At 38.5% G+C, this 20,757-nt stretch overlaps 1 protein-coding gene across 1 annotated transcript; it reads left to right on the top strand.

Annotated features, from left to right (window-relative positions):
• Positions 1-2,707: 2,707 nt before the first annotated feature.
• LOC140227653 (proline-rich protein 11-like) lies at positions 2,708-12,383 on the top strand. The gene is made up of 8 exons (XM_072308070.1): positions 2,708-2,907; positions 4,473-4,662; positions 5,301-5,429; positions 7,610-7,957; positions 8,729-8,812; positions 10,544-10,674; positions 11,514-11,664; positions 12,297-12,383. Exons 1-8 carry the CDS (start codon positions 2,750-2,752, stop codon positions 12,381-12,383), a joined length of 1,278 nt encoding a protein of 425 aa, XP_072164171.1. The 5' UTR covers positions 2,708-2,749.
• Positions 12,384-20,757: the final 8,374 nt, after the last annotated feature.

The raw sequence follows: 20,757 nt of genomic DNA, 5'->3' as shown, positions 1-20,757 counted from the left end.
CTACAACAATTTAATACTTACTTACATCATTAATAAAATCATTTAAACTTCATTTTTAATTCAGTTCCATTCAGCACCTTCTTACATCATTAATACTTCAGTGTGTGCATATAACATACCATTATACATGTACAATGGTACAAACTGTAACACATCTCAATTATCACACTTCTCTTCACCTTTTTACCAGCTAGTTCCCAAATTACAAACAAACAATATTACTCAACTAACAATATCTAACTTCATACTTAAAAACCTAACATTAGATTATAATTAAAAAACACAATCATTCATATAACCATTAATCATCACATTTCATTCTTCCTCTTCCCCTGTCACAACAAATAACAAAGACGACAAGAAGACAAGACAACGACAAGCAAGGAATATGTGAAGGACATACTGTGGCAGAGCTCAAGATACACATTAAATCAATAGTTCACAAAGAATTAACATCAACATAATGTCCATCTGATTTCCGGAAAAAAAAAATGTGTGTATCACAGATTGGAGAAATTACAGCGGCTCCTTGGTGATTCCATCATAGTCTGGAGCTTGATTTCCAAATGCTCATCACGAATGAATTATTAAGACAAGCGAAGCCACAGCGACTGATGAAGACATAGAAACGAGAAGAACGCGACAAGAACACGATGAGGATGTAGACAAGACGTCAGGTACAGATGACAGCGAGATCCGTGGCAATCCACACATCGCTTTGTGTGGTGGAGCGGGGAAACTGCAGAACATACTGATGGCTGACGGCTGACATAATTACGACTCTGCGAGGCTGGAGAAGAGGAACATCCCAGGACTGCTCAACCGGATGATGAACGAAATCTCAGCTCACGAGTAGGATGAAGGACACTCAGGTGATGAACGTGCACAGAGGGATATGAAGACAGGACAGAATAGGTGGAGACGGTACAGGAACGGTGAGGGGACAGCAACCGCAACGAGCCAGAACAGTGCTGCGAAGCCGGAGTCGGGGAGCTGCTCGCATACATGTCCGCGTGCATGTGATGCACACGGCCACAGCATCAAAGTACACATCTCGCCCAGAATGCTTGGACTGCAGGCAAGCTACAACTGGAGGCTGGTGGAGGTTGTGCATATTCTGGCTGCCGACCAACAATCACGGGAACGGGTAGGGACGTCACTCACACAGGTCACATACATAAAACACAAGGTTGGTGTGCGACGCTTGCGTGCCACTTCGTCGGTACGCGAAGCTCGGTGCGCCGGTGCGCCGGTGGACCCGGGCCTGGTCCACCACCATCACGGTGGAGGGGCTGCGCCTGTGTGTCGGCACATGTGCGCACGTGTATTATACGTGGGACTATCCAGTCACAAGGTTGGGACACCTACCCGACGTTATCACAACAAATGACATGCTGAACGTCTGACCTCAAGGCTTGAGCGAGGTTCCGTTGATTCCTGGTTAGTTACGCGTTCTAAAATGGGTCGTTGCGTTGATCCCGACGCTGCCACCACGCCAGTCGAATAACGAAACTCCAGACGACCTCGAGTAGGGTGTGAAAGGATTTATTGAACCAGGCCCGAGACACTCGGGTGGTGCCGTCAATAGAGGGCGTTAACAAGTAATATGAACAAACTGTCTAACAACAATCCCTGGCGCTGCTCTGCTGCAGCAGCGGCGGCGGCGTAGCTAGCGGCAGCTGCTAGTCGTTTATTACACACTTGCTTGCAGTAGTGTCAAAGTGGAGTGGCCCATATGCAAGGGTAAAAAGGGCGAGTGCGGCACAGAATGCGAGCTGAGTGATCTGTCACTTGGCCTTGGGTATGTCAAGGCCAAGGCAAGGACAAATATAGAAACTACACATCTACAAAAGTACAATTCTCATAGCTCATGTCACAGTCAATGACAATGTAATTAATTTTCCAATACCAATTTGTTCTCTTCTCTCACTGCATGCACCGGAGTCCTGACTATTTACGGTTAGTGGGTCACTAGTTGCCAATATTGATAATTTATTAATACACAATGTAGCATATAGCATAGGGCCTACAAAGATACACAGTCACATTGCATAGAGATGCTTGCTTGTTTACAAGGTTTGACGGCCCAGATCAGATGCATGCATGGTCCCAAGCCAAGGATGCTTTGGAACACAATTCAAGTGAATGGAACACTTGTGTAGTCAAACAGTAGCCCAGGCCCAAGTAGACAGAAAGATCCGTCTGTCCGGAGGAGTCTTTTGTTGTTTTTTAACTTTATCGCTCTCCTCCGGAGTAGAGGAAGGGATTCCGTGAAGCCAGACGCAGTCTCCACGGATCATATTCCCGACGACCAGATAATATTACTACGGTGTAGTTGATCTTTCGGTCAAAGGCCCAAGATACTGTTGAGGCAGAGTGCAGGGTGTTGAATCAACAATGATTGTTTATCCATTAAGTAAGTTTAGAAATATTGAGTCTAGATGTACTGTACATGTAGAGGTTTCTAGATCTTCTTTGTTGAAATATCTGTATAGACCTACCAGTGTTTTAATATCAGAATTTTCTTTGCTTTGTTTCATATTTGCAGGAGCTAGAGTCTCGTAGAGAGATTTTCAGGGTTTTCTCCACTGCATGGCTGCATGATTGTAAAAACAACTTCTGCTGACAACACGACATCTGGTGATAGATGGGTACTTGTTGATTCACCAGAAGAGCTGCATAGAAGTGTCATTGGTAGCAGCTCTTTTGTGAATTATTCCAAGCCAAGGACAGCATCCTTCTCTGTCAGATGAAACACCGGAGCAGGAGGGCTTCCTTCCTCTCATTTTCCTCCCGCCGTCGAAGGCGTCGGCACCGTGGCAGGTCGGATCGCAGCTGGTCCACAACCGCGCTTCATGAGGGCGGGGAGAAGTCATCGGCAGACATGGAGATAGACGTCTCTCAAATGTGAGTTGTAGTTGTTGTTTTTCAATTGGAGAAAAACAATCCTCCATAAAGGACCCAGTAGTGTGGGGATTCATGGAGTAGGGAGGCTACACCGGTTCGTGTATTCCATAATCCCCTTAAAGACCTAATAAAATGCTTGCAAAATGTTTTAATATGTAAAAGAAATGTAAAATATATGTCATGATTATCAATGTAAATATGTTTTCAGTGTCGTTCCGGTTTCTATCGCTTCTAGAAACTCCCCCAAATATCACATTTTTGGAGGACCTCGTTGCAGTTTTTGCGAAAAAATATGTCACGTGACCAACACCCCTGAACCGATTGATGACGTATAAGCACGGAGTTGTGCTCAGTTAGCAGACGCCGCTCAGCACTAGCACTTAGATTACTAGCTTGGTACACACGCGTACACGTTAGCTAGCCCGGCCAGGCCCGGCGCCCGGGCCCGGGATGTGCGCTTCCGATCGACCCACTGGCTGTCGACATGTACGCATTAGTACCACGTACATTATCACTAAGTTAGCTTGCACAAATACGTGGTACCTCGAGCATAATGTCTTCCCCTAAAACCGAGGAAATTGCATCCATTATGTTAACAAATATAGAACAAAATTCAGAACAGTAAAAAACCCCGCATGGCCACAGAATTACTTAGAATTTAACATTTAATGTTATTACATCATTAAGAAAAAAATGGCTAAACCATTTTATTAGGTCTTTAACATATTATAAGAGACTGTATACACCTTTATCACTGATCTCTGTGTAAGTATAGACACATCCAAAGAATCTGGACTGGAGTTGACTGTTGCCAGTTAGCATATGCTTCAGTGCATGTATTTGATGACCTCTACTATTTTGTCGGTTGAGAATGATAAGGGCGTTAAGTTGCCACTAAACCCAGGGTTTGAGACAACTTACGCGCCCTTCTCATTCTCAACAGACGATTTGTAGTTGTTGTTTTTTTTTTTTTTATGTACCCGAGTGGGCAGCAAATAGTTTGGGCTATCCATGAATCCCCACACTATCAGGTGTCATCTTACCGGTGAAACAAATTGCTTTCAAGGTCTTTGTGTTTAAACCCTGTTTTAGAGTGTGCATTTTTTGGATGAAATTCATTTGTCAGGATATCTCTATGAACTTTGTGTACTGAACATACGATACAGTAGCCTGTCTATCTGAAAGGGGCAAATTTAAGCTCTTCCTAGAAACGTTGATGCTGTAGCAATGCTGCATTTTTACAATGTACTGCACATAGTATTTTGTAGGTATAAATTACAAATTAGGACTTGAAAAACAAATTGATGAGTTAGGTCAAATTTACGATTGAGAACCAAAATGATTAAATGAGGAAAATGCATCATCCTTTTTTGTGGGTTGTTAATGTTGTGCATATTAGTGGACAAAAGAAACTCACAAAAATAAAAACAATGTAGAAATGTAGAATGAATCACATATAATGTGCAGTACATGTATTTCCTGTTTTTTGTCAGTAATATTTGAATAAAGTTAGATATATCGTGCTGGTTTCTGTGGTAATGACCTGAGTGAATCATATGATACAGATTATTCGAGGACAGCGATGCTTCTGGTAGCCACATCCAGGAGTTAGAGCGGAGGTCCTCATCGCTGGGCAGTATGATCCCATTCATTGATGCCTCCTACTGGCTGGGAACAACTGGGGATGTGAGTCTAAGCAAGCTGCCAGCAACCATCTCCAGTGTGTGCAAGTGGTGCTCCATGAAAGTGCATCAGGTGAGAAGTACAGCCCTCATCTTCCATACAACTGATTGGAAATTTTTCTTGTTATAAACTACTTTATGAGCATCCAAAAAATGCTGTAGATTTTGCAATAATACACATTTCCTAAAGACACGTGTCTGAATATACCCGGAACATGTCTTCAACAGGTTCAGATATATACCTTTTTATTACACAAAACAACAACAAACAAAAATGTCTCATGAATTTTCAAATGTTAAATATGACTTACACATGTGCAGTTGCTGTCACTTTTAACTAAAAGAAACAAAAGAAACTTGAAATCTTATTCAGCCATCTACGAGTGGATATTTTGGATAATGGGATAATACCAAATCTCCTCATGTGCAAAGTTGGCCATGATTAGTGATGAATCAATGTGCATGTTTTCAAAAGTGGTTTGCTGATTAATTGTACCATGCAGAAACAATAAATGAAATGAAATAAATGAAAATATATCAGTACGGTACGTGATTTCTATACATACAATTACATATATAATGTATCTTTTGTTTATTTAAGTAACTATTTCCTTCTTTACTCTGCTGTCATGCAGGCTAAACATTTAAATCTAAAATGCAGCAGATGTATCACTAATTTGCTATTGTCCATGTTATTCTCTGCTGTGACAGAGCCTGGAGTATGCCAAAGATGTGGTGTTTCCCTCCAGAGTCTACTGGCGAGAGCTGACCTCCACCAAGGAGCAGCTAGCCTCACTCCAAGAACAACTCCAAAAACTCACTGAAGACATGCAATCTAAAGTTAGTCTCTTTCCAAGTGCCACGTTTTGTTTGGTAGATGTACGGTAGGTAAAATTTATGTTTGGTGGAGTGCATTGATTTTCTTTCCATACACTGTGAAGAGATTCACCAAAGGAAACTTGTGTTGCATATTTCTTACAAGGTTTGATTATTTTGTAATAACACAGCATCGGGGGAGCTTTTGGGTTAATTCAGGTCAGTGTCTTTGAGCAGTATTGAGAGCCAAAAATGTGTTAGCACAACATGTCACAAATTGTTTGATAGACTCTCATTAATGATTTTCTTCATGTTTGTCCAATTCTAGAAGACTGTGATGTGTTCTTTTTAAGGATTTTTAGATTGTCTAAAATATGGTAACTCAATGTCATGAGCAGGCTGAGTAAGAACTTCCTCAGAATCAGAGTATGGTCTTATTTAACTCAAAAGTATGGAGTGATTTAATGATTAGATTTGACAGTTGATATTCAGGATTTTGATTTTTTTTTTCTGCAACATTTTGCTACTGTTTCATACAGCCTACCAGTTGCCTCTCTTAGCCAGGAAGCACTGGGCCATTAATCATGATAGGATGGTCATTACCTTGAACACAGTGAAGCAGGTCAAAATCATTGCCAAATTCAAGTTATGATTTGGGACATTTTACGACCATAACTATCAAAATGCACTATAATCTCTGATCTTGTCCTTGGATTTGGAAGATCTCTGTTGCCACTGGCATTGTTTCTGGTGAGAAACCGTATTTCAGAAAGGCAAGCCAATCATGGGAACACTCCTTATCTTCAAACTACCGGTAGTGGAATCATTGATGAGTACGTGGTAGTGATACATGTTGTACTTTGTTTGTTGAAAATAACAGATCTTAATCAACATATCATATCATATCACATCATATCATATTAACCCTAAAAAGACTGGGCTATTTTGGTAGCTCGAAAGACTGGGGGGGGGGGGGGGGCCTAAAGGGCCCCCCCTTAAGATCTCGGCTGTGGATCGCGCGATCGCCGCGGGAATTTGCACAATGGTAGTGTGCGATGTAATCTACAAGATCGTATATTTAAATTTTCCAAAATAGTCTTCTTTTATTTTATTTTGATTAATTATGCTAATTTATGCGAGAAATCAGACCTTTTTTATCTAAATCAGTAAATAAAGCTCCAAAAGTGCTCATTTTTGGTCTAGATATTCTTTGTAGCACTCTTAGCAAATGTACTTGAAAAAAAATTCGGTATCAAAATTAATTTCTTATTCTTTTATTGTTTTATGAATTTCTTATGTATTTCTTTGTTTTTTCGACCTTTTGTTTTTGTTGGTTTTTTTTTCAGCAAAATTTGTGGCAGACCCTTTTTGAAGCATAATACTACTAAAACAAATTGATTTTAGCCATTGAGAGTAAAAATAAGCATATTTATATGAACAATGTGATAAAACTCAATTTGTATTTACTTTGTACACAAAATCGCATTTTTGAGCCATTTTCGGTCTCATGTGCATGTACAAAAAGTTACGTAACTTCAGAATCGTACCCCCGGGCATCACAAATTTGGTGTCAAAATGTGCGGGAAACTCGAAAGAAAAAAGTCACAGAGCATCGCGGCGAGAGCATTGCGTGTTGCTGAGTAATCGCGCGAAATGTCGAGGGGGGGCCTTTTAGGCCCCCCCCAGTCTTTTTAAGGTTAAACAATACATTCACTGAGAGGCTCTAGTTGAAATTATGAATTCTGAGGAGGCAGTGTACAGCACAATTTCTGTCACCAAAGAATCCGTAATTTCTCTAGTGGCTCAAAACACTACATGGCATATTTGTTTGATATTCCTCCCATGAATCTTAAAAAAAGGAAAACTGTTGACATAAAAATGTTTACATATTGCAGAGCAGATGATTATTGTCCTGCAGTGGACATTATTTTACACAGTGTTCTATGGAGCCAATACTGATGGGCAATTTCACACACTATAGATGTAGCATTTGTAGTGTACCTGCAAGAAAATATCTTGTGATATATAGAAGCACTATACCATGGATAAAATGTTACGGTATAAAACATTTTTCTCCCTTTGAATTTCGTCTTCTATGTTTGGTCACATAATGCTTTGTTGACCAATCAGTGATCAGGATTTCATTCAAGAAGGATATAATGTGTGTATTTGTTTTTGTTTGCTTTCTTATGTATCATGTGAAGAATCCTGAGGGCAAATCTCCCAATACTTCGAGGACTTCAGACTCATCTTGCAACTGTTGCCCATTACACAGCCCCTGCAACACTTCAGGAGGGACTTGTAACAACTCAGCCACCACAACTCCAGTGGGGAGCAATTCATTAGCTGGGGCAGCCACGCAGGTCCCGCCTACAGCTGCCTCTGAGCCACTGCTGGCCCCGCCTCCTCCTCCTCCTCCTCCTCCTGCTCCTGCTATGCCTCCTCTCATGGCCCCACCCCCTCCTCCCCCTCCCCCGCCTCCCTCGGTCAAAGCTCCCGCATCTCAAGACTGGAGAAAGAATCTGCCCAAAAAGAAAGATGGTGCCAAGAAGGTAAACTTTCCTCACCTGCACTTTCATTACCACACCATAGATTCTAACATGTACGTGTCATCAAACAAACATTGTTCGAAATACATTTTTGTTTTGAAATCACATTGTTTTGCCTGTACTGCAGCAAAAGTGAATCTCTGTCTGTTTAGACTTAAGAAATAAGTATGGACCCATACATACAATCAACCTTGTGGATCTACATGTATATTGATTGAAGAAAAAGCTTTGACTTAAGAGAAAATTTGACTCATGAGGGATAACATAGATAGAATATAAAGAGAAGAGGACTTGAAAAGACCTTTGACTCAGAGGATTATCCGAATTATGCAAGGTCACCTTAAGCAGGGTTGACTGTACTTCTTTTGATGACTTTTATTCAGAAAGAAAATTGAATTTTCCAGTGTTTGGTCCCACTTGTTTGCTCATAGGTATATTGACTGTTTTGAAAGGTCTCAGTGTATTTTAACTGTTAATTTCTGAATTTCTAATTTCCAGAAGTCCTGTATGTGTATTGATGATACATGTACTTATAGCCGCGTTCATACTGTAAAACCAGAAATATTAGTGGCATAAGTTTTCGCAAATTGCAGACTACAGCTTTTTCGTGACATGAAATTCGCCTCTGGCATTCAAGAACTTCAAGTGCATTTTAATTTTGTGAATTTTGGCTCCTCATGAATTTACGAAAATTTCATGCATGCAAAAATTTCCTGTTTTTACAGTGATGTTCTTCACCTCTGACTAATACCCACCAGATTCTCTTTCATGCAGCAGTCAAAGGAAAATGCCAGGCCAGTTGTCACACTGGATGATATCAAGGGTGTCAAGCTGAGAAAGGTGACCTCAAAACAAGAGGTAAGTTGGGTTTCTATTTCATAGGTACTTGTATGTGTTGTTTCAAAGTTTGCATGGTGATGTAGATGAGGAAGAAAACCTCTTTCCCTGTATTTCTTGAAGTAGTGTACATATTGACTATATTATGAACTCTACTTTCGGTGGTATGAATTTGTCATGTAGCTATAGTGTACTTAGCTCCAATGCAATCTGTCAGTGTGCATATAAAACCCAGTCACTTTTATTCGGTACTTGCCTCACTCCCTAATAAGTGAGTGCAGTATGCAATGAACATTACAGGAGGGATATTGAATGTAATGTATTTAAAGAAATGATTTGATCAAGAAGCTATGGACATAAGTAGGTGGTGTTTTATGAACTGTGGAAAGGTGGCGGAAAAATAAAAGTGAAGAAAAACTCATATTAACTCTTTATGTGCCACGTTCGCACGTCCGGCTCAGTCGACGGCGTGCCAACTTCGCATATTCTGCTCAACAAAGAAACCCGCCAAAACCGATCGATAAATCGCTAATCCTGCGGTATAATCAAAGCGTTTCTCGCGCTTTTGTTCCTCTCACATACGGCTTGCATTCTATGCGGTGATTGACTATCAAGCGGTGTTCCCAAATAGATTTGCGTATACAATCTAAGTTTCTGTCACTATTTTATGTGCAAAAGTCATACCTTTACAGTAATGTAGCAACTGGTAATTCAAAAGAAAATTGAAAATAGAATTGTTATACATTGTATATAGAAGCAAAGTTTGGCATTCCTCTTTAACTTTGCTCACCATTATGTCCAGCTTAACAGAAATTTGTAGAAGCTATACAAATTGGAAAAACAGAATTCTTTCTCAAAGCATGACTACTTTCGTGTCTCAGAATAACGTGGCACCCAGGGGGTTTCCACCATGGCACATAAAGAGTTAACCAGATCATGGTACACCTTCATGAAAGTGATGGGCAGATACATTCTCTTTACATTAGATTGTGCATATGTGACTGTGCACCTCAAAACGAACATAAAGTCACACACACTGATTTTGCGTGAGAACTGAAAATAAGCCGAACTTGACTCTTTCATATTTTCTGAAAGAGCGGATCTTCTTTTACATTATGCTAAAATTTGGTATCATAAAACGGGCAGGAAAGTGTGTTTTTTTTTTTAGCAGTTTATCTCGAACATTTTTGGTAGAATAGTGTGATTAGGTGTGTCTTTAGAATCCCTTTTTAATTTCTGAAAAACCTTGTCCACACTCTTCACTTTCAACTCTAATAACTTTTGAAAGGATAATGCTACTGCTTTGAAAGTTGGCATTGATTATGGACATAATGTGCTAATGAGGCATGCTCAATTTCAGTTTAATCTGATAATCCCTTCATTGTTGTTACTCTGGTGGTTTACTTCCTGTTTTTTGTCCCATTCATCGCACAGCCAGCACGGTTTGGTAAAGATTAAGCGCTTAAATAGACACTGTACTTCAGAGCCTCTTTTCTCAGTTCACACTTTTCCTGAGTTTGTGCTTTCTTTCCAATGTTTAGATAGGTTAGGAGAGTCCGTTTGATTTGAGTTATACATCATCTTCAAGCTTAAAGTCTGCTCTTTCAGAATATGGTCTTAACTAAAAACTCATGTCTGGCGACTTTTTGTTTGTTTTGAGGTGCAGGGGCACATATATTTTTGCCTTGTGGTTCTACAATTCTCAATGCCAAAGATCCACAATTCTTTTTTTTTTTTTTTTTTTTTTCACAGCGGTCGGTCAAACCTCAAGACAAAGTTAGAGGACCTTTGGTCTCCCTGTCTGACCTTCAGAACGTCCAGCTGAGGCGGTCAAGCAGGCGACTCTCTGACCCCAAGGAGCCTGAGCTGACCATGAGAGCAAGGTCCGTGTCATGGTGCTATGTTGTTTTAGTTTGCCTCTGAAGTTAAGTATAGTTAATTGCATACACCTGTAACATTAAAAAGCATGTATGTCTTGCAAAATACACTAATTGCATAACATTAAAAAGCATGTATGTCTTGCAAAATACACTAAATTATGATGAAGTGAAAATGACTAGAATTCTAGTTCTCACATAGGGCTGCTTCATAGGATCTCAGTTACTGTTTTAGTTAAACCTGTATGTGTCCAGGCATTTATCTTAAAACTTGCCTCGCTTTTACACCAGCATTCAATAATCCATCCAAACTTGACCTAGTTGAAGATCAGCCATCACCCCACCAATGTGCAGCAATGTGTCTCAGCCCAATAAGGACATGGTGACACAATAGGGTTAGGGGGATTAGTTAATCTCTATTCACTGACAAATGATTTCCAGACATTTGTGCCAATCGGCGAACAAAGCACAGTGATGGTTGAACCAAGCAGTGCACACCGAAATTTTTTTCAGCTGTTATCCAGGGATCCAGGGTCTTTATTGGTCCCATTGTGCATCACTTACATGTTGAAGAAACAAGTAATAATGAAATGGTCATGACTGTACCTTGTCTTCATATTCTTCATTCATACTACCATGCATTTTCTTTATGCCAGTTTTGAGTGTTTTCAATTCCCTGAACCTGTCAATGCCTCATCTAATGAGATATTTCCATCATCATTGGTTCTAATAATTGCATAGTGAATATCAGTCTACAATAATTGCAACAACAAGAATTACTGTTGTTGTGGTTGTTCTGAAAGTTTCCGATTAAATTTCAGGTTGTCTTTCCTTCACTTTTGTAGGTTAAGCCTGGAGGCTCTGGAATTTCGCACATCTCTGAAGAAGATTGGTTTGCCCCGCAGTCCCGGTGGCACACCCTACAGATCCAAGCCAGTGGAGAGTGGAGTGGGCCTCACTCCCATCATGGCCAGGGCCCTCAAGAGAAAGTTTAGGGTGAGGCTGTCTTGTCACTATGGCAACAAGAGATATTCCATCTTTACATTCCACCTTAGTATTAAAACTCGAAAGGATCCTGAGGGGGCCGTATCCTATATTGACCCCCCCCCCCACTAGTCTAGGTGTTACTTCTGAGACAGTGACAACGTCACCAAGACATTTTGCTTGTGTATCCAAGAGTTTCTTTATCACTTGATGCATATAGCATCTTTGGTATCTGTTTAGACTGGAAAGTTGTCATATGAGTACATGAACTGTCTTCAGTTTATCTCAGCCAAACATTTCATTAACAAGCTTCTGTTTCAAAAGCTGTACACCAATGAACAGTTGTGTTATATAATCTTATCAGTATATCTATTTCTTTTTTAATCTTGCATGCTTACCACTGTATTCAACTTTGAGAATATCCTCTTTATTGAACCCCTATATTCATTTTATGATGAAACAATATCAGGTACAGTGTGTATCAAAAGAATAACAACATGCATAAGAGAGATAGAATGCAAGGGAGGAGAACATATGGAGCGAAAACTAAATTGAATTTGATCTCTCTTGTGTTGTTGTTGATTTTGCTTGATAATGGAAAGTCTTACTGTGGTATGTTGTGGACTTGAATCTCTCCAACACAGAGCTTTTCGTCACCATCAGGAAGAACATCTCCCCGTAGCACCGGTTCCTCTCCGGAGATCTCCGTTTCGCCAGGATTGAGGATATGAGCTGACACAAGAGTGAGGCTATCTGAAGAGTTCCATTTTGTAAGAAATCTTGACTGGTGGAATATAAAGCAGCAAGGGGAAAGAAAAACAGCATGTGTGTGCATGTGTCTGTGGGTGTGTGTGTGTGTGTGTGTGTGTTGGGGGGGGGGGGCGGGGGAGGGAGTTGGTGGAGATGTGGTATGAACTTGTGTTCTTGCCTGTGACTATATGTGGTGTTGTGGTGTTTACCTTCGTTATCAGATTTCTTGATGCAAGTCTTTTTAGAGAGTGTAAAAAAATGTATGTAGAGCACCTAGGGGGAAATACAACACTTCTCCCACTACATACTCAAATTCATAAGGAAGCAGATGCACACAATGTATGCATGCTTCGATTTATATGACATAGTATGCATGTGAATCTTGTGTGATGAATACACACTCAAACATAATGTGCTCATACACAATCAAGCATGTGCTAATGCTCCCATGTGTACCATAATATGACACAAAATTCTATTCTAGTTTGCATCAGAAAAGGGAAAAAACTGTCAAAGAAATAAAAAGAAAAAACAAACAAAACAAAACGATGATAGCCTCCTCTTTTTCACATCACTTGCAACTGTGTGCATATTGTTATTCACACATTTGTTTGTGTAAAGATTGAATTTAGAGCTGTATGCGAAGGTTTCATAGTGTACTTCCTACACGCCACCCGTACTGACAATTTGATAATTTGCTGCAAATGCTATATATTTTGCGTCAAAAGTCTCTCTCAAATGTTTGGTCTGTAATTGATTATTTGGGTTGGGTAATCCCTAAATGCCATTTCAGACTCCAAGAATTAAAGGGATCGTACAGTTTTGATTGAGACCTAACTTCAAGGTTTTAACATTTTTGGTGAGATAATGAGAACTCTCTAATGAAATATGAAAGCATGTAATTCCAAGAGGAATTCAATGTTTATATGATGAAAAATGGTTTTGAAGTGGCTGAGATATCCAAACCAGAGCGATCGTAATAAAGTGTGGGACCCACCTTTTATTATGATCGCTTTGCTTTACTTTGTTTTTGGATGTTTCAGCCATTCCAAACCCAATTTTCATCAAACAAACTTTGAATTGCTCTTAGAATGGTATGCTCTTTACTATTTCATAAGTATTTTCTTGGTATCTCGCAAAAAAAGTTAAAAGCCCAATTCTCATCTCCACCAATTCTGTACTATCGCTTTAATTACACAGTGGGTCTACCATATAGGCCTATGGTTCTCTAACAAAGTGGTATTGGAGCTACACCTTAGTCCTGTTGAAACAAAAGTTTCTGCCACTCACGAGATTTAGCACATGTTCTGTCCATCACATGAACAGTACAATGGAACTCCATTATAGAGACATTAGATATAGGAACACCCTCTCATTATACAGTAAGCTGATTTGGCAGGTCCCAAGTCTGTGCATTTCTTAGCTTTTGTCCCTTGATATAGTGAAAACTTGATATAACAAGATAATCATCATGCTTTTTAGGTCCTCGTTACAACAAGGTTCCCCTGTACCAGGACCAGTCAAACAGCTACTAGACAATTATTTGACAACTTTTTGACTCTATTGCACTTCAGCTTTGTAAAAACTACAGAGAAGTACACGTGGCTATTAATAGGCAGCATAGGAGTTGGCAGCAAAACCCTCCGTCCTTGTACTGTAGTTAGAATACAGGGCAAGTCACCATCCTAGTTTTCTGATTGGTTATTAAGTCAATATAAAGGTTGACAAACTTGCTGTGTGCAAGAAAAAAAGGAAGAAGGGAAATTGCGTCACTGCCGATGATTATGAACATCATAGCATTCTCGTATCTTGATCCAAGATTAGAATGATGTTTGCAAATTTGACAGCAGCTGGACTGGTTCCCTTGTGGAGTGATCAATTGTTGACTCTTCAGCAGTTTCTGCTCGTCAGCAATTTGAATGATCTTCCTTGCCGATTGTCCTAAGAGCAATCCTCAATGACCCATTGTATGTTAACCCTTCCAGTGCTTTGTTTGCCTATTGGCATGTATGCTGGAGTGCCGCCTTTGCTGATTGGCAAAGATGTCTGGGAACTTCTTGTCAATGAATGGAGATTATCAATGGAAAAAAAAATGTCCAAAAGGTGGTTTTATATTTGCAAATTTTGTGAATTGCCTTTGAACAGTGAAAAAAAAATATAAGAACACATGAACACAACAACCTGTGAAAATTTCATTTATCACACACACACACACACACAAGCAAGCCACATTAGCACTGGGTTGTATGCTGTAGGTCTAGCACGCTGCATGGGCCATATTTGTATACGTCGGATCAGCAAGTAGAAATATTTAGTAGGCATACTACTAATGCTGCTTGTTATTCATTCTTGTTTATTTCGTGAAAAAAGGTGAAGTAGTGATTACTAGACCCCTGCAACTGCGACATTGACAACATGTAAAAATGCCCAACAAGTAGCAACTCGTAAAAATTTTGCCTCATACAGTACTGTAAATGTCAATATTTTCATTTCTTTTTTTTTTTGGGGGGGGGGCTCAAAAACTTATTAGCAGGTTCTTGAATTTGTGCTGCGCAATTGTCAGCCCATTCAAAATGTGCAGTAAAAATTGTGAAGATATTTTTGCAGGTTCTAGAATTCGTGCCAGCCAAAAGTAGCGCAAAATAAATGAAAATTAATGTACTGTACCTTAAAAATTTTCGCATTTGCAGTATGTCACCTTGGTCTTTCTTTTGCACTGAGGCACTTTTTCTCAATTAGAGTGAGCTGACTTTACAATGTGGGTACATTGTACATTCAATGATATTAAACATGAATAGTATTTCATGACATTGCAAATATAATTTAAGCCAGCCCCAGTTTTTACGGTTCCAACCTCACAGGAAAGATTTGTGCAACATAAAGTGAGAAGAATACCATTCTCCTTTCTATTTCGAAAACCTACCGAAACTCACCGAACACGCCTGATATTTGTGACGTCACTGAATGGACTCGCCAAGTAAAAGCAGACTATGTCCTATAGACAATGCACAGATTCAAAGGCGTAACTGTTTTCCTATGGGAGCATTGAATTGATATTTAGCAGGGATAAATGCCATACCAATGCAAAGTGAATCTAATGCTTTATCGTGTCATTTGTATAATGTGCTTTGAAACATCAACAGTAACAACAATCTATTGAATAAAATGTAAAATTCCATGTCTGTCATGCACTTGCCCCTTCCTGAACACTCTGGCCAAAGTTATTGTCAGCATTCGATTGGCCTTGCTTCTGTTTGAGTTATGCACTCAGCAGCACAGCCATGCCGGATGGTTTACTGTTCATTCACTTTCTCATTGACAAAACTATGTTTGAATGATATAACAAACTGGTGGCTGTGGTAGTTTTGCACAACCCTACCAACATGTGTGTGCCATAAAGTATTTAGTCTCCAATATTTTAGCATTAAAGCTGAAAAAAAAAAAAAGAAAAGAAAAAATAATCAATACTTCCAAAGAACACATCAAAGATTTGTTCCAAAATAATCATAATGGGGCAAAGAGTTCATTGTCGTTTATATATTATTCTAATAAATTGTAACTGCATGAATGAGTAAAGCTCCAAAGCTTATTGAAGAAACACTGGCAATGGTACATTATAGTACCTCAGAGATCAGATAGCTGTTTGTACAGTCGTGAAATAAAGATGAAATTCATGAATTGTTTGCAAATGGACGTGTAGAAGCGCTTTTTGAGATTGGAGGGAGTGGGTTGCAAAGCAGTGTTCTCTGAAATGAAAGATAGATTTTGGGGAGCCTTCCCAGTTCCCTTGGACTGAGTGGATTGACAAGCTCTTCCCAAAAGTCACAATGTCATTATCAAATGTAGACATTTATTCAGATATATAGTGTGTCTTAATCAATATATTACTGCAATACAGATATATAAGATGCTTGCTTATGATTTTCCTACCAATTGGTGTGAAAGTTATCTAGAATGACCAAGTTGTTCAAAGCTAGTGTAAAAATGCAATAATCTCAACTGTGTAGAAATGTTTTTGTTATTTTTGTACTATCGTTTTTGTACTTCCAGTTATATTTGCATTGGTGTTGGGTTCTGAGAGAGCAACTGTGACTTTGCGGTTAGAATGGTGCTAGATTTATTAATGTAATTATGTAAGTAGTGTATAGCACAAAGTTTAAGGAGATTAAGAAGAATGAAGGAAGGAATATTGCTCATAGGAACATGGAAACAGAAAGAACAGTAACTACAGACAAAGGAGTGGTACTGTGTGTGGTGCTATATGAGTTTGGTAGTTGCCTTGCAGATTTGCAGGCTGCGCGCTTCCATGCTGTTTATTAATTTAGTTTGTTCATTGTGTCATAAATGTGCCTGTGTTTTTCTGATAATTGATTGGCAAAATTGCAGTTCAAATGTTCATGGCTTGTTGGCTGATGGGTACTTCAGTTTTGATTGAGTTTACATTGTATAGCATGTTAAAATTATCAGAACAAGTAACTGCACAGTCTTACTTACAACCCTTTGAAAACAATGAAAGTAACACATCTCCACAGATGCATGTGCACAACAGATTGGAGGATCCTTTTACAAATTTGTACTTCTATCATGTCTGTTGTGATATTGAAGATGTTACTTGATTGTGTGTTAGAAAGATGCAGTTGAAACCTTATACACTGTACATATCATTACTATGCACTCTGTTTGACAGTACTAATGTTGATTCTTTGTCTCTTTCTTGACATCATGAGGTTTGTGGAATGAAGGTTTATTTTCTCTTTCAGTTGTTAATGTAAGAATGTGTTCTTTTTCCTTGTCTTGAATACATCTACATTGTGTGTTGGCAAGTGAGATTATCATGAAATGCAAAGTTGCATAATTGCTCAGCAAACAATGACAATGACTTCAAAGTCTATTACTGTAGAGCTGATGATGTACATGTATGTAGTTTTAGATGTACACATCACTGAATGTCTGCATGTTGAACATCATTTGTACATGTTACTGTGAGAAATGGGTATAGTGAGGATGAAATGGCAGTACATGACTTCCATATAGCAAATTGCCCATGTATTGTAGGCATCATTGAGGATAATTAATGGAGAAATCCACTCCAAAATTGTGTAAATTTCATAAGACAGAGAAAAAAACTCCCTTCAAAACAGTGCAAAAATGATCAAAATCTGATAAGGAATAAGGAAGTTATGACATTCTGGAATTTCACAATTTTTTGGTAAAAACTTCTTGACCAGTTGGTATGAGTATACAAATCATCAATTAATGATGCCATGCTCTCAAAATTTTTATTTACATATATTTCATATACAGGAATGACAAAAATCTCATATTTCTGCCGTATGAAATATTATGAATATAAAACTTGCCTCAAAATAACCCAAATTAGACAAAACAAATGTTACCTCTGTTATATTTCGGTATGGGAATATGCTTTTACCTGTATACGCTGGAAATAAAAATTTTTCAGAATTTCAAATCCATTTATACATAGTATGCAAAATTATGAGGGCTTGACATCAACTTGCTCATTTGAATATTCATAAGGATGGTCAAGATATACTTTCTGAAAGATGTGACATTTCAAAATGGCATATCTTTCTTATCTGATTTTTGTCATTTTTGGAATGTTCTGTAGGGTTTTTTTTTCTCTTTCTTTTGAAGTTTATTCATTTTTGGGGGTGGATTTCCTTTTTAAAGCTCTAGTACCACTTCTGCAGAATAACATTTGCATACAAGCATATATGTGAATTTCAGTTGTATCAATTATGTCTTTGAAATCTCAAACAACCAAATACAATGTAACAGCATGCTCATAGAATAAACCTAGTTATAGTACATCGGCTGAATATATGAATAGATATTACAAAATCATCTGCTAATCCTAACTTCAATCATAATTTTTAAGTATGTAATAAACAAACCTGTAGCAAGATGTTTACACTGTATTATACCAACATTTACTCATATTTATGCAAAATCACATGGTACTAATTCATGTCATATACAGTATATTATATGTAGATGTACATATTGTAATCAACATTTATATTTCAAATGCATCATCTCTAGAGAAGGCAGAAGCATACATTACTTTCCGTAGATTTTCAGAAAAGGTTTACAAAGTCCATCACTTTGATAAGTTTGGAGGAACTGGTGATTCATACACGCCATCAACGAGCACTGGTAATGCAGTGCAAACTTCATTTAAAGATAACTCATTTGTAACTAATAGTTGTATTACACATGTACTAGTGTATACGTATATTCTTTTCTTTGATCCCAGTGGAACCTGTTTATTTGAAGTCTTTGTAAGACTTTTGACTATTTTTTGTGACATGAGATCTGTTATACAATATGAAAAGTTCCAAGGAACTTTAAAGGTATTCTTCCCTAGACCTTGGATACTAGGCAGAATTAGTGCATAAAATGTGCAAGAAATAGGCAAAGATAAGCTTTTGTGTACACAACAGAAATGGCAAACAACTCAAGGAGACTTTATCATGGAGTGATAAGAAATATTGCATCTAATCAGGGAGGTTGTCTCTTTCTACCTCCCTGATCTGATAGGTTTTATAGTGGATTATGAGTATACCAAGTCCAAAACACCTGTCACCTCACACCAAATTGAGAAAAAAAAGGTACATGTAGCACTCAACATTTTAAGCTCATTAGCTCATTAACTGATTATGTATTTTACTTGTATTCTGTACTCATTGCAATAAAAAGATTTTTAAGGCGAAGCCGTTTATTATTTTCTCTCCACAGACTGATCACTTTGCGAGTTTTACAAGAGGGATCACTAAATGCTTTGTATTTTGACGTGAGGAAGCATGATATGTAATCCATAGATACACGCATAAATAGATGTGTGTAGGTGTGATTGTGATTGTGAAAGCAAGGAGCGTCAGGACTCTCCTTGAAGAAAGGGAGCGTACTCCAAAATTGCATCAATTTCATAAGAAAGAATTGCATTCCGATACTCACTGCTCGGTTCGCTGATCCTTTCTTGGACATGGCCGGCCCGGCCGGACCAAGTCACGTCTTTCTGATGCAGCAATCGGGCAATGAAGATTAAAAACAGGGTAAACAATCCTATAAATGATGCGAGCTCGCGTGCAGTATAGTACTGTATGCCGTGTGATTGATATCATACATGTGAAGGTTTTTTTTTTTTTTTTTTTCATTTCAATTCAATCATAGTTTATTTCCAATCATCGAAAATCAAAAAAACATAGTTGCCAGCTGTGAAAAAGAAAAAAATAATAGCAAGCTTCCCACCAATGCACTGTTATCGAGCCAACTTGCAGTTTTTAACGTGTCCGAATTGACCATGTAGATGACGTAGATGAGCTCGCCTTGGTTCATTTTGTTTTGTTTTGTTTTTTGTTCTGTTTTGTTTCTGTGACTGTTCGCTATTTGTCCATGATTACCTTGTCCCCGTAGACAAAAGCTAAATCGATTTTCCTTCCATAGTTACGGTTTTCAAAATTTCCTTCTTTTGATTGTCTGCTTTATATTGCTTGTGTATTAAATTTGTCTGTTATTGTACTCAGTGTATGAATTCGGGCATTTAAGCAAATGATTAAAAATACATGTTCACCTTTTAAAGAAGAAATCTACTCCAAAATGTTATCGATTTCATGAGAAAACGAAATAAATCCATGCAAAAAATGGCAAAAATGATCAAAATCGGCTATTATAAAGAAATAAGGAAGTTATGATATTCTGAAATGTCTTTTTTTTGGGGGGGGGGGGGGGGAGTACTTCATGACTATTCGTTATGAATATTCAAATCAGCCAGTTGATGGTGTCATGCTCTCACAATTTCAAATACATTTCATACAGAAATGATAAAATCCTCATCTTCCAGCTTTATAAATCTAAAACTTGCCTTAACACGACCAGAATGATAACAAAAAGAACAAAGGTTTGTATACACCTCGGACATATTTTGGTACGGGAATATGCTTTTACCTGTATTAGCTGAAAATTACAATTTTTCCAAATTTCATATACATACGTATATTAAAAATTATGAGGGCATGACATCATCAACTCATTCATTTGAATATTGATAGGACTGGTAAAAAAATGTGAGGGAGGGGGGGACTACATTGCGAGCGAATGAATCATTAGCATGATTAGTGGGCAGTGCTTGTCCATTTTGTGGGAATTACAATAAGTAATCCCTGTAATCTGCTTAACGCAGTCCACACCAAGACCTATTATAGAAATCCGAATCGTTATATATACAAGTTACAACGGAGACAACATCTCTAGGGTTCTGATCCCAAACTGCCACGATGAACTTGCTCCTTCTTTTTCCCGCTCTTTTTGTGCTCGTTTCGGCTGTCCGCTACG

This window comes from Diadema setosum, chromosome 4 (assembly GCF_964275005.1).
Source record: "Diadema setosum chromosome 4, eeDiaSeto1, whole genome shotgun sequence".
Classification (NCBI taxonomy): Eukaryota; Metazoa; Echinodermata; class Echinoidea; order Diadematoida; family Diadematidae; genus Diadema; species Diadema setosum.
The sequence above is the reverse complement of the archived record's forward strand: the minus strand, read 5'-3'. Positions and strand labels throughout refer to the sequence as shown.